General features: G+C 42.4%; 1 protein-coding gene and 1 pseudogene across 3 annotated transcripts in view; one reads left to right on the forward strand and one right to left on the reverse strand.

Moving 5' to 3' along the window:
* LOC308470661 (cytochrome c pseudogene) overlaps positions 1-15,464 on the forward strand; it is a 351,629-nt pseudogene that overhangs the window by 195,655 nt on the left and 140,510 nt on the right. The window lies entirely within an intron of this gene.
* The window catches only part of RPTOR (regulatory associated protein of MTOR complex 1), a 313,545-nt gene continuing 301,448 nt past the window's right edge, over positions 3,368-15,464 (reverse strand). For both annotated transcript variants that reach the window (XM_080993602.1, XM_080993601.1), the window contains 4 exons: positions 14,307-14,393; positions 7,748-7,864; positions 7,060-7,189; positions 3,368-5,693 (listed from right to left, as the gene is read on the reverse strand). In XM_080993602.1, the coding sequence (XP_080849728.1) occupies positions 5,625-5,693; positions 7,060-7,189; positions 7,748-7,864; positions 14,307-14,393 (403 nt within the window). In that variant the 3' untranslated portion in view covers positions 3,368-5,624. The remainder of the gene's footprint in view (positions 5,694-7,059; positions 7,190-7,747; positions 7,865-14,306; positions 14,394-15,464) is intronic.

Here is a 15,464-nt window from a genome sequence, read left to right on the forward strand (position 1 = left end):
ACACAAAGTTCATCCAAGGTGTGAGATGCTACCTGCAAATGAGTTACTTATTAAAAGATCTTTTCTCAAAGGAGTTCAAGGGTTCATTCATGGTCCCTCTTCTTACAGATTAGGTCAAGGGACTGTGGTTGGCTCAAGGTGAACCTTGGTGTCTCACATTTCAGTAGCACCCTGTGCTATGCCAAACCCCGGTGTGTTCCTCCCTCCCCCTGCCTTGAATTGGAGTAATAATGAAGTCTGCTCTGGCGCTCCAGAAGCTCTGTGCCCAGTGCAGCTGCACTGGTCACACTCCCCTAGCTCCCAGTGAGCTTCATGGCTGAGTGGGGATTTGAATCCTGGTATCCCAGGTCCTAAAACCACCACAATATAGGGAAACACTGCTCGATCCAAAACATTAGTAGATTTATTATCACAATAAACAAACACCAAGGAACTGAACATTACATGCATGCCATGTTGATCAGTCCTCCACCTCCCACAAGACTCTGTGGACGCTACAAACCTGAGTTGCATTCAACGGAGTACTAAGGATAGTGTTCTGCCAATGGCATGATCTCTCTTTTCCTCCCTCCACATGCTGTTCCAGGGTTTTCCCCAACTCTCTGGAGAAGATATGGGGAAGTTGTGATGAAAAGGGGGCTGAGTTATGAAGGACCAATAAGAGATGGGGCATTATTTAAACTAGACAGTATGTGGTCACTGTGAATACTGCCCAGCTGAATTTGTAGAGAAATAATTGCTACAAATCTAGGATAACAGCCATAAGCTACTGGACTATGACTTTCCTGAACAAAATGCTGGACTCAACAGATTGCTGGTAGGCTTGTTTAAAATAATCAGTAATTCAGTAAAGGTTCCCATGGCAACAACTTCCACTAAGACATAGCTAAGCACCATGTCAATTAATCTTAAACAGCTTCAGACAAGCAAGGAAGACACATTATTCTTTTGTCCTTTACTGTGACTGTATTTCAAGGATGCCAACAATGTGTGCTCAAGACTTTCCATTCTCCTACAACCACACTTAATACTATTTGCATGAAATGTGCACAAATGTTTTGCCAGACCAATGACAACTTTAGAAACGATTTAGGCAGCCCATTCATCTTGTATGGACTGTGAAAAGCCCATTTTGAGAACAAGAGTGTATAAAAGAAGGCAGCCTGATAGTTATTGTGGTGGGCGATCCCTGTATAACTATTCTGCAGTTTTGCTGAAACCATAGAACTTTAGCTTTCATATTTAGGAATACTTAAATCCTTGTTTTATAGTCCTGCAGGCTGTTGAAAATGACTTGCAAAATATTCTCAGAATAATATCATACACAAACCTAGTACAGGAGCATAAATTATATAGTGTCCATTCAGAACCAGGGTTATTCAAGCATTTCCTGTCATTGTCCTTCCCTGATGTCATATCAGGTAGCAGCTCCCATCAAAACAATCTGAAGCAAGGAAGTGGGGCTGAGCATCTGGTTCTCACTCAGCCCATGATGGAAGCTGTCTTCCCTTGCTGGCGGGTTGCCACCCCATACCCTTGGGACTGGCTACTCTTGTTGGGTGAGGCATACAAGAGTGTGTTACAAAAAGAAAAAATTATCTGTGCAGTGACGCACTCCCCAATCAGAGCTAAGTCTGTTATGTCACCTCCTGCTCTTTACCAATAGTATTCCAATTTCTAATATTTAGAGTGCTCAGAGTGTTGGATTAGGAGTGGGAGAGAGAGAACAATGCACACCATCTTCAGTTTGAGGGCAGTAGAATATAAATGTAAGGAACAAAGCATACATTTTGTTTTCCTTGTTGTATGCATCCTTCAGAAAAACAAAAAGCCAGGTCTTGGGGTTCCTCACGAACATGTAAGTTACAGGTGCTTTTCAGTGTTAGGGTAGGTCAAGCTCTATATAAGTGAGCTAAAATTAAATGCGTATGATGCTTTTAAAGGTTTCAAAGCACTTCGCATATGTCACCAGTAATAACTTAGAACAATAATGCTGTGAGGTTGGCCATTCTCATGATCCCTTTGCAGATAGCGGACTGATGTTATGAGGCAGTGGTTTGCTTCAGTCTACCTAGCAAGTTTATGTTTGACATGAGCTTTGAACTGAGGACTTCCTGGCTTATTGTAGTTGATGCACTTAGCTGCTACAGTAAACCAGCTCTCATATTTTTCATAGAATGAAAACATGCCTTTCACATTACAAAAGGATAAAATTTCTCCTTTCATGGCTGTGGCTCTCTGCTCAACCTACAGCACGGGTCCCCAAGGACTTTTTGAGCACAGCACTTCACTCGGAAAATATGCTGAAGGTTTGAAGCTAGTCTTTTGAATCATGTCATGTCTCAGGGCCATCTTCGATTAAATGGCTGCTGTCCAGCTCGACAAGCAAAAAGCTATTTCAGAGGAGATGTCTTCAGGTACTGCTACTATTTTAGTGTGATACGGCTCAGCATTCTGTGTTTTCCTGCTACACAGCATTCTTTGTCATGGTTCCCTCCTGCCTGGTGCAGATAGCTAATAAGATGCACATGGTTTCACTCTTTTACAATAGTCTCCCTGTTTCTTTCGTTGTTTCTAAGGTTGGGGCAGAGGGAGAAAATCGGAACAGACTGAGCCACAGGTCAACATACATATCATTATATCAAATTTGATTAAAAGATCAGCTCTTTTGCCATTTTCCCTGGGATGGGTATGACATTAGAAAGCATTCAGTAAGACTCCACTCATCTAGATAAGTAGCAACTCATCTGTTTGACTGTTCATGCAGCAATCTTCCCCCTTCTCTCTCTCTCTCTCTCTCCTGGTACAGCATTCTTAAATTGCCTCAATAAGAAAATAGCTTGAAATAATTTTGTACCCCTAAGAAGAACAATTATAATCCTATAAAGGGGTGGGGGGGGGGAGTTCTTGCCACATAGTTAAGTCACTTATCATACAAGGAATTGTGGGAGAATTACTGTTTTCCTTTTCTGGACTTAAAGCTGCAATTCCAAGCACACTCACCTGTGAGATGTTGTTGTTTTGGAGGCAGTAGCTAGGTACTTTCTCCAGACTGCAAGGCACTTACTTACCTCCTCTATCCACCCTTTTGAAAGAAGAGGATTGCCAAGAGCAGGTGCAGCTATCCAGAGATGAAGACAAGCCAGGAGTGCATTGTCTGTGCGTTGTCAGAACAGCAATTATTATCTTCTTTTCTTCTTTGTCAGGAGGAGCAGCTAGGCACTCCCTCAGGGAATTGCTTTGTTGTTCTGCAACACCCCCACCCCTTCACTCACCCACCTGTCCACCACATTTTTCTTGACATCTGTTCTCCAAAGTTTCGCCTCCACCCCCATCTGATAACAGTCAGATCCCATTGACCAGAGGCTGTTACGGCATTTACATTTTATTAACCATTTATTTCATTAATTGTTTTACTCTCACAGTACAATCTTGTGGCGGTTTATTATTAAATGTATATATACTTTTTTTTCTTTAAATTTTGCTTTTGGAAAATAAATAAAGAGATAAGTGAACCATATAGGTAGATTACTTTCTGGAGCCTTGGTTAAACTTCATGATTGGATCTCCACATCAGACCTGTGAAAAAACACAGCTCCCCCCCCCCCCCAATTTGGATGGAAGCTGACAGATTAAAACAGAAAAAGACTACCACAACCATAGTCCTGGCTGTGCAAACTGAGGGGGGAAGCACAAGGGATCTTGTTCTTGAAACAAAATATATAGGATATACATTACAAAAAATAATCGTCATCATCATATTCTCATTTGCTTTTAATTGCGTAGGTTAAGTCAGTTATACATGGATTTCAGACTCTGGCTTGATGCTTGTTAGCAAAATCCATCAACTATCTGCCCTTCCCTGAGTTCATTGCCACTTACAGAGGGACAGGCACGGCAATGGGGCCAAGGCTGTGGCATCTCAGCACAACTGACACTGGGGATCAGCAAACTAATGTGTCAAGTCACCTCTTGGGTTTATTCCCATCATTTAATTTTGGCAGCTTTCAGTATAGGTTTCTAGCTATATGAGCAATCCTCCCTTGGCCTCTGCCTAGTATCTTACATGGTGGCTCTCAGCCTAGAAGGTGGGGAAGAAGGGGAAAAAAAACATATAGCAGGCTTCATAGTGAGAGCCAGGAGATGGATTTTGCAAGCAAGGAAAAGCTGACATCCACAATGCAAGATGAATTGGATGCTATCTCTATTCTTAATGCTATCACAAGCGACAAAATTATTGGCAAGACGACGACAGAATTCCATGCCTCTCCACAGCTTTGTAGACAACTGATTTTGGAGCCAGTGCCAATAGCTGCACAATGCTGGCACAACATAATGCAAAGGGGCCTTCTTGTCTTTGTGTCCCTACTCAGGCAGCCATTTAATTGGGAATCTCTTCCCCTGGACACTGAAGAGACCAAAGTCTTTACTGTATGGGAGATGGGTGGCATGTGAGATGGAACCAGCATTCTCTAGAGAGCGGGAACATCAGTAGTTCTCTTGCAGGCAGCACACCATGCATGCAATCACAGGGTGCCAGGTATACATATAGCTTCCCCTGTGTTCGGTCTAGGGGGCAAGTGCCTGAAGTGGGGGGGGGGGATGAATGGGAGGAGGGACCCTCTGCACAGGCCTGTTCTGTATGTGTGCTGCAATATCTGCATCCATTACCAAGCTGAATAATAGCACTTCTTGCAAAAGGAGAACAGGAGGTGGGGGTAGGATTTAAGGCAGTGGTACAATGATAAGTGAACTCCTTGCTCTCTATGAGGAGGTAGCAGGCCATTTCTTGTGCTTATGGGGTTCTGCTGTGAGCAAAAGGAGTTAGAGGATGGCTGGAGCAACTTATAGATTGAATGGACATCAGAGGGGAAGGTCTCCTGTCCTGTCACGCAGCTTCTCAAATGTGTCACTCCGATTTCCCCAACAGACACCCAGGAAGTGGGGGCAAGTTTCCTGCTTTCCCTTCCGTAGTGGCAGCCAACTCTGTAGTATTTTCAGCAGCACTGAGAGACTCTCTCTTCCTTAGGGCTTTCCTTTTGTCTTTTACCAGTGGAACAGTAAATGCAAGAGAAGGTGGCCGGTGGCATATAGAGTAGTAAGATACACACAGAACTATCCAAGACCGGCAGCCTGCTAGCATGCGACTGCCAGGGCCAGCACTTGGCACAAAATAGGTAGCAGCCACAGACGTTCTAGGTAGAGTATGTAGAACACTAGGTGAGTCCTGAATTAATTCCTGATTCAAAGGAAAACCCACCCCTGTTCTAGGAAGGAATCATCCTCTTAGTTTGTAGGAGCCATAACGCCAAGCAACCAGAGAAGCAGTCATGGGCAGTGGTGGTGAAACCCGGTGAGAATATATATACTCGTTTTCTGCTGCTCCTGAAGGTTCTGGCTCGGAAGAAAAGCAAGAGGTCGCTTCTCTCCTCTCCCCTCTGACTCAAAATCATCAGTAGCTAAATCAGGAGGGAAAAAAGTGTTCAAGTTACGGGGGGGTTGCACAGCAGCAGCAGCCAACACTAAACATTCAAGTCGATAGTTTCACTATGTACACCATGAGTGAGACACGGTCCCACCTGCCAGAAGATGTCCTGCTCTTGACAGAGCAGCCACACACACTGTTATCTGATTCGCTTCTCCACCGAGTACACAGAAATGTAGTAGTCATTGCTTCCAACTGCCAGGTGAGGCTGTGGAAAGGAGAGGGGAAATAAAATCAGTGCATATATAGCAGGGTTCTGCTGGTTTTGATTGGCTTTTGAAGCTAGTCAGAATTTATACTTGCCACCAGCCCTGCTCCTCACTCAAGAGGGAAGGGGTTAGAGTCTTGATTATTATTATTTATTTAATTTCTATACTGCCCTATACCCGAAGGTCTCAGGGCAGTTCACATAAAATTTTGTGATGTCACACCAGGTTGTCTGACTGCCACTGAAGCCTAAGTACAGAGGCAAGCCCCTTCACCCTCTTTCTCAGCTTCAAGCTGGATATAATGGGCCAAAGCTCTTACCACTTACTCTGAGCCCAGAGAGGTTCAGAAAGCAGCAAAAGATTGACATTTAAGGCACTAATCTGTTTTATTCTGCTTCTGTTAGGCAACATTTATGTTGCTTTTATTGATTTTAATTATTGTATTTTGTATTACGAAGTTGGATGGTTTTATTGAGTTGTGGCCATAAAAGCTCTTACCTACCTGCTTCATCCTCTACAGTGACAGTCAACTTCCAGTAGTTTTTGTTATGCTGGAAATCCTTTCTCCACTAATTTCCCCTGTTTGTTTCCAGTGGATTGAAAATCCACCAATACAGTTGAGTTCCAACTTACATGAGGGTACAGTTCCAAGGGTTGTGCAAACACACGAAAATTGTAAATAGGAAAAAAATGCATTTTCCTTGTCTGGCAAGGTGTGGAGAGTCCCATGGGAAGGTCTCCCCTGTGTGTGTGTCTCTGCTGCCCCCCTCCTCCAGGTGTGAATGGCCATTGCAAGGGAGGAGGAGTGGAGCAAGCAGAGAGAGATGCAGGCAGAAGAAAAAGGCTCTAATGGATCTGGAATGGAGCTGCAGCCAAGTGTGTAAAGTTGAATTTGTGAAAGTAAAATGCACATATGATGTGACTTGACTGTATACCTAGTTGCAACCTCGTATCTACTTTGCACTGTTCATCAGGCATCTCTTCCTTTGATCACCTGGAGCAGAAGCATTTGTTTGGCCGTGGTCAGAAACAGGATCATGGACTAGATGGATCCATGGCTTGACCAAGTGAACTTGTAACTTGACAGCTACTAGAAAATAGTAGATTCTGGGAACCTTGTCTAAGCAAATAAAAGAACCCTACTAGAACTTGCATGTAATCTGAAATAAATAAATAAATGCTCCCCACCCCCACCCCCAATGAGCTAGTTCAATGAATTTTCTCACTGAATTTGAGTTTTCTGAATTTGGAAATATTGTGTGTGTCCCCCTCTCAACAGCTTCACCACGTCATCTTCATAATAGCTATTCAGAACAAATTAAGGGTAACAATTGAGATGTTCTACAGTTTAGAAACGAGACTGACCCAGTGTGGATGGAAGGCTAGGCAGCTGATGGCACCCACTCGCTGGCCCATGAATCCATCGTAGTACTTGATATTGTTGATCAGCTCACCATTCCCATTGTAGATTGCAGTGAATTGATTCATAGAGCCACTGCAGAGGGAAACAGAGAACACAGGATATTGGTGACATTAAACAACTGGTGGTTAAGTCCTAGAGATGAAGGTTTTCTACTCTTGTGCCATTTGTGGAGCAAGAAGCAAGTAAGCTTACAACAGCAAATGGGATTTTCTTTAAGCCATGAAATCTTCAGCACAATCTCAGCTATTAGCAGGTGCACAATGGAAAATTCACATGCTCAGTAGGAGATTTAGGGAGGCAGGATGGGAGACACAACAGCAGGCAGGGAGGCTATAACTATGAGATGGTCTTGAGTGAAAACCCCAGGCACCAAACTGCTGACACTGGACAGCAAGTCCCTACCAAATAGTGTACTTTCTGCTCTTAAGGAAGGGAAACCCACATAATACGGTGAGCTGCAACACCCACCATAATTGAAATCCATGTGCTGCAGGTTCAATGAAGCATACAAGAATTGAAATACCTCAGCTGCAAATACGTGAAATAAGCCACACTATTTATGCCAAGGAAAATTAATGCAAGTGTTTAACAATGGAGCAGGGTGGTATGCAGGTTGCATTTAGAACTTACCATGCAAACAGGTTGGCTTGTGGGTGGATGTCCAGAGCTGTCAGTCCTTTTACTATCTGCAGGACCTTCACTGATTCTGGCATCCTTGGGTCAAAGAAACGGACATCTCCATTAACACTGCAAAGAGATAGAACATGGGGCTATTACCTGTTTGCTCCAACAAGGAGAGCAGATCTACTTATCCCAGAACCTGGCTAAAATTAGGAGAGTATTAGTATCAATGCTCAATTTGCCAGCAATGTCCTTTTGTGAAAACCAGCATACTTGCCACCCACTGCAGTCTGTTTCAGGCAGCCCTAGATGCTTCAGAAGCAAACATAAGGTTACTCACGCACAAGGAATCAGTGTACACGAATCAATTCATTATTCCTCCTGTTCAACTCATTGGCATTAAATACCACTAGAAAACCACTGACTGGCTTTGCTGTTTGACGGATTTCTGAACTTTAAGACCCTTTGTATTCCCCTGGAACAAGGTAAATGATAACAGGGTTACTTTAACCATATGCAAACATCCTGTGACTTTGGGCTAATGATCCTGTGACAGATTTTTGGCAGGTTGAAGACCTTTAACACTGGACAAGATGCTTTATAGTGGCATCAGTGAATGGTTAAGATCACAATAATTGGTGAAGTGAAATTTCTAACTTTCAGCTTGATTACTGTCTTGTCATAAATATAATGGATTCATAGCTAATGAAACTGGCCTTCCAGTTCATAACTCATGAAACTGGCCTTCTGTCCTAATCCTTTAAATGCTGTAAGGTGTGTCCAAGTGATGATTCTATGAGGAAAACAAGGTTGAAACATGGGGTCCACTCACTGAGCAGATTGTTTCTTGAGCAGAGGATTTGGGCAAAATGTAAGGGAGATGAATAAAACCAGGTCTGCTAAGAAACTGAAGGAATTACAGTCCTTGTCTGTAGTTTTCAGAGCAGAGAGATTAATGAAAAACTAGTAGAATAAGGAAGGCAAATGAGAAAATGTTGCTGAGAAAACTGTAGCCAAAGCCTGATCAGCTGAAGTTATCTTAATTCAGTCAAATGACTGTATTTTATTGAGAATTTACTATTTTATGTACAATGCTTAAGGGTTTCTTTTTCTTTTTATAATGCAGTTTATAAAATTTCTTCAATAAATAATTTTGATTACAGAGAATGGCTATTTAAGTGTAAAAATCTAGTCGGAGGGCCTTAAACTTTGGTTATAACTAATTCTCTACTCCCTGCATCACCACAATTGCTGGTCTGAGGATGTAACAGAGCCTGCTAAGAAGCAGCATTCAGGTAACTGGGATCTGGATCTCGTTAGGTAACCCTATAGTCTATCTCATGCTGCTCTTCCCTACATGACTTCCTTAGTCTCCAGCTGCAGCATTTCATAATGAGGACTCAACATGGGGCTTCCCTACTGCAGTTCAGATCCTTCCGCTCTCTCTTGTGATTCTTCAAATATCTGACCTGCATGCCCCATCTCTCTTAGAACTTTCCCTTCATTTAGGGTTCATTATATCTCTCTTGTTTCTGGAACCTTGTAATTTAAAGACCTAATAGCCTTCATAGTGTAACCCATGTCTGGTTACAGCCTGTGGAGCCTGACAGTATAAAAAAAGGCAAAGGAAAACATAGTACAAAAAAAGAATAGTGAGCAGGGCTTTAAGTTGCACCAACTTCTGGTTGGTGCAAGGAGAAGACTCTACAGCTGTACTGCCAAACAAAACGGCAACGAAGACACAGCAATAAAAAGACTGAAGATGAAAGCACCAATATTTGATTCCTTGTATGCATCCAGCTAATGGAGCTGGTGAAAGCTAATGGAGACTAGTGAAGATCCACTTGAAGGCTGAGTGTTTACAGCCCATCTGCAACACGCACGGCTGAAAAGTACAGACCATGTTCTAAGATCTGATTCCAAAAAAAGCTGTGGGTGCAGAAGAGAAACTAATACCTCACAGACAGTCAGATCTGGAAAGCCAAAGGTCAATACCAAATGCTACAAAATGAAGAACTACAGAGAAAAGCACTCCAGCTGTCACTCCCTAGTGTTAAGCTGTCAGAGATGTGGCAGGATCCTCAGGAAGCATCTGCAGCACCACTTAGAGAGGGCAGAACCAGGGTTAAAATATCCAAGAGAGGCAAAGCTTCAAATTATTACTCAACATAAGGAAACATTCTAAAAAAACACACACAAAAAAACACATAAGGAAACATTTTGATTAAAAATAAGTCTTCAGGTTTACTGTAAATTAATGTATGTGAAATCTAATCATGAAATGATTTATTCCATGTTCTTAATTCCTGCTGCCCTTTATTTATCTTATAAAAATTGCTTTTATTGTATTTTCTTTTATATCCATTAGTGTGCATTAAAAGTAAGTGAAACAATATAAAAGTAATGAATGGAATAATAAACAATGTGAAAGGTTCGTTTCAGGGTATAAAATATGCAATTAATAAGATGTTAAACTTGCTGAGGGGACAGAGACAGAGCACTTAGTGATATTAACTGTATTTATTTTTTGGGTAGCAGATTGCTGCTGCTCTTTCTTGATTGGTCCAGCTGCTCCTAATATTACTCTCATTCATATGTTGACCCAGCTAAATATTATTCTCATTCACATGCAATGCTAAGCTGACCCATGGCTGAGCATGAACAAGCAAACCTATGGGCTTCCAGAGATGAGATGATGGTCAGTTGACTCTTCCCTGGTCTAGGTCTCCCAGACAATCACGAGCTGTTTAAACCATAGGAGACACCTTGGTTATAGCTTGTGGTTTGTCTGGGAGAGCTAAGCCATGAGCCTGGGGTATGGATGACACACTAAACCATACTATGGATTAGCTCAGCATAGTGCAGCATCAAAATGACCAAGGAGGAGCAATGTGGTTATAGCCTCCTCTCTGGGAGCCCATGTGTTTCCTTGTTCATGCTCAGCCATGGTTTGCCTTAGCATTACACACAAACTAGGCCATTCTCTCCTACTTGATCGGTTCAGCAACCCTAATATTATCTGCCCTAACAGTATTGCTTCTGCAGCAGCTGTCCAAGGCTTCAGGCAGAGGCTTTAACAAACTTGCTACCTGGGATCCTTTGGACTGAATAGGCTAACCTGAGACACCATCTGCATGTGCTATGCCATTAGGCCTTATGGTGTGCTGCATATGCCTTTTGCATTGGGACAAAGGAAGTAAGAACAACTAAATCAGGACGGATTTAAGCCAGACCATGGAGAAAATCTAATAGCAGATCCTGAGTGTGCCAGCATAATCAGTACGCACATCAGTAATGTAGAATCCCAACAGTTGAGTTTAACGAAGCTGCCTGTGTGCTGAAGTAATCGAGGAAATGCAACAAACTTCTCAAAAGGATTAAACAGGATGAGACAGCACCATGATTCATCCTTCAGCTTCTTCAATGAGTTCTGACCACAGCAGTGCCTGAGGCTGAGATGTTGGATGGAATACCTGTGCCTACTGCTACATTTTATTTTAGTGATGAGAAACTTGCTCGACCTCAGAGGGCTACTATTACTAGAAACATCCTGGAACTGTTCTAACCACAGAAAGGGGAAGAGTACATAAGCATCTTTTTTCCAGTCCTTCAGGAACAGAGGTACATGCAAGAAGGAGGAAAGGGTGTCCTTAAGTAACAAAAAGATGAACCCAAGCCAACATCTGTAAGGTGCCCATGCTTAGGCCAAAGTTAGAACTGACCTTCAGAGAGCTGCTTTTGTTGTGAGAAGTACAGAGTTTAGACTTTTATCCGCAATCATTCATCTCTCCGTTTCCTGGTACATAAATCATTTGTCAAGCTTCTGCTGGCCTTCTTAAGAACACCATTCATGATCCTATTCCCTACAGATGTTCTTTGGGTTCTTAGTGTTAGTGTTTCAGTATAAATGTTTATCACCCACTGTGAAGTACAAGCCTTATAGTAAGTATGCCACTCACTCTTGAACAGAATCATGGAGTGTGCCTGATGTATGACTAGAAAGGATCACATTTTACATATGCACCCACTGCAAGAGGGTAATTCAAATAGGCTAGTGCTGTGAAGGCCAGTTACTCCAACCTAGCCAATACTCTGTCTGCTGAACAGCTATCTTACAATAGACTACTGCCTTCCATGTTAGTTTATTAGTTAATTTATAATTAATCAATGCTCAAAGCATTGTACTACATAGGTTCCTAGCTGCTCTCATATCCAGGCACAAACTGACCCAGGTCTTGGCTTTAGTAAGGTCGTTGAATCATGGTTCTTTAGGCTGTGCAAGCTGAATTAATCTAAAACTGAAGTGCATAATCTTTTGCTGAAACATCAAACTATATACTGCATGCTGTTGAGAGTCAATATGGTTTGCTAGGCTGATCTAATTGATGTGGAACATGCCCAGTTCCAGGTAAAATTCCAATCCCTTTCTGAATCTTGTGAGAAGCACCCTTTGTTTGAAAGATAAGATAATTATCTAATGTCAGGTGGGGCCTACCAAAATAAATTCAGAGTCAAATAGATTCTCATCTGGCAAGAGGAACTACTTCAACCAGCTTCCAGGAAAAACAGAAGTTATAACATTTGCTGCCCCTTCTTTGGGGGTGGAAAAGCATTACCTCTTACAGCATTATATTTTCTTTCAATTCTGTATATAAGGAAGAAGTTCTCTGGGAACAAACTATGACTTAGTGGTAGTAAATTATAGTCTGCTGTCCTTTGAATGGGGTAATAAATAAACACAGTGCTCCTCCACCATATTTATGAAGCATGAGAAATGGATTTATGCACAGAAAATTGCTAGATGGGGAAATAATTCTGCATAGCAATAAGCCCAGAACATGCGATGCAATCTATCCCTTGGTGTTTTTTAAGCATTTTGTCTCAGTAGCAAGTCTTGCTCTAGCCAGTTACTTCCTACCTTTTACTTTACAGCTATCAGATAAGTATTTCTGTTTAAGATTAGGATCCCTGTCTCCAGTGTTGTTACCTGTCATGCCAGGCCCTGATCCCACCTTGGTCCCCATCTAGACTTTCCAATGATCAATGACCTAAGTGAGTAGACAAAGCCCCACAATGCCAGGGCCCTGAGGTCTGTGAAGGGGCCTCCAAGGGATGTATTAGAAGATTCCTTGGAGTGGATTCCTGATCCACCTTGGCTAACTCAAGTGAGGGAGGTTGAATCATCGCCTAGTTCTTTGGAAACACCAGCACCAGAAGGTCCAAGCCCTGGCAGCTGGTCAACATTGGAGTCCATGCCTGAGAGTCAATGTGGCAACAGAACTCTTGCATAAAGGGCTCTTTCTGAGTAACAACCTTCCTCAACAATAAAGGCTCTTAGAGCAGACTCAAGCACCTGAACTGGTATTGGGCCTGGCCTGAGACACTAGGCTATACAGTGGTACCTCGAGTTACAAACACCTCCGGTTACAAACTCCGCTAACCTGGAAGAATTACCTCGAGTTGAGAACTTTGCCCCAGAGTGAGAATGGAAATTGTGTGCTGGCAGTGCAGCGGCAGCAAGAGGCCCCATTAGTGAAAGCACACCTCTAGTTAAGAACAGATTCAGGATAAGAATGGACCTGCAGAAGGAATTAAGTTCGTAACTAGAGGTACCACTGTATATCAAGCTTCACTTGGTCTGCTAGTTACTGGAAACAACACAAGCCAGCCAGCTCCCTCCTCCCAGACCCAACTCCTTTGCCTGCCTTACTTTCTTAAGAATCTCTTCAGTTTTTGACCCCTAGACTCCTGCTTATTAATGCTGACCCTTGATTACATTTGGATCCAGATTGGATTTCTCTGACCTTGGTTTGACCTGAGCCTTGCTTTCTGGACTCTCTTTCCAAACGTTTGGTGATATTGTGTGTGGGACTAAGGCTGCTGTGGGTTCCACTGGGGACCTACCTCCACTTAGCTCACAAACTCCAGCCAGAGCATGGCATAATCTTATTTAGGATCCTTAACTTTAAAGTGAAGGCTGAGCATTCAGAAGATAATGCCACAAATTTATGGGCGACCCTTCCCAAAAGTCAATAGAAGCTGACTTAGAACACAGTGCCCTCACTCACAGGATTAAGCCATGTAAGAAAGGAAGCAGAGTAAATTTTGCACTCCCATTTGTGTACATATAATGACTCACAATGCACTGCATCAAGCGTTAAATTTGTGGGGCTTTGCTTTCTTTGAGGTACCACTCCTACAATATTATGCAGTTCCCACACTCAGTTCTTCCAGTCTGGTGGGCCGCAACCTGAAATGGTTGATCATCGTCAGAAGAATGTATCTAATTTGAGGAGGATTAGATTGTTTTTCCTGACTGAAGTTTGCTGTGACCAAGTTTGAAAACCCTTGCTCTAAGGAACAAGGTTACCCGTTCATCCCCTCTCCCATCTTGGGAGCAGGAATTAATTGCAGAGTAGAAATGCCAAAGTGAAGAGCTCAAATCTCATCACTGTTTAAATACCAGAGACAGATTTTTAAACAAGAGAGGGCAAAATACTGTTTTGACAGGAAAATGTCGCATAAATATTCAGAGGCCCTTGTTCCTTTTCATTTCGTTTTCTTTTACCTGACACTCATGATGTTGCCTTCAGGATGTTTCTGCAAATACGCTTTCACCACCCAGGCTGTGTGCTCTCGATAGGTCATCACTCGGCTACAAGAGAGAGGCGAAACTTTGTAAGACAAAGCTGGAAAAAGGCCATAAACCAATTCATGAACCATAAATGTGAAAGGGAAATCATCTCCTTGCTGTGGCTAGATTCCCAGTTAGGTAAGTTGCAAGACTTTGAACCAGAGATTTTGAGTACGGGCATTATATTTTGCAACTGCATGTTCCAACATGTGCCCTGGTGTCAGATAAAGCATAAGAGGAAATGAGAGGGGAGGAGAAAAGGTAGGAGGGAATGACCCCATGTTTTTGCTCTAGGACATAATAAGTAAATGTCTTAGTAAAAACTTAGCTCTGATGTCTTTTACAACATATGTATTTCAGGAAGAAGAAAAATCAATGCAATATTCTTCTCCCCTTCTTTAAAAAACAAAACAAAACTGTAAAAAGTTATTTCTCTTGCAGCTCAAGTTGATAAAAATTGCATCACCTCATAGCATTTGTTTCCAGGTCATAGCTTTTTTGAAATGAGTAGGTGAGAAATATAGAGTCCGACAGGTAATCCCTGAGCAAATGGTGATAGAAGGTTATGGTAGGGTTTGAATAACGTTGGTGCTAGAGGACACATGGAGCCTTGAATTGAGGTAAGTTATCATGAGTGCTTAACCACAGAGCCATCAAATGATGGACGTGCTTCATACAATTGCAGGGGGTTGGACTAGATAACTATCATGGTTCTTTCTAACTCTACAATTCTATGATTCTATTTAGACAATAATGTACAGATTCTAGAAATTAAGACCCTCGGGATTGTGCCCTTTGTTTAATGTAATCTACAAAATATGGGAAGACATCTTCTTAAGGTGCTGCAAACCAGAAGACAGGATGTGATGGGGGAAAGAGCCTCTTACTAGAGAAGATTCATATAGCACAATTTCCACTATGCCATCACAAAGTTTTTTTAAAAGAGAAGTTCTGCAGTGGTGCAAGGGAAATTGCCCAAACATTAGAAATGGACTCCCCACCCTCCACTCTGCACTCCCTGGAAAAAATGGATGCATTCAATGGGTTGCATTCAACCACGTTGAACTTCATGCACAGAACAACTCCAGTGAG

The sequence above is a fragment of the Podarcis pityusensis genome (genome assembly GCF_964106645.2).
Source record: "Podarcis pityusensis genome assembly, chromosome: 2".
In the NCBI taxonomy this organism is placed as follows: Eukaryota; Metazoa; Chordata; class Lepidosauria; order Squamata; family Lacertidae; genus Podarcis; species Podarcis pityusensis.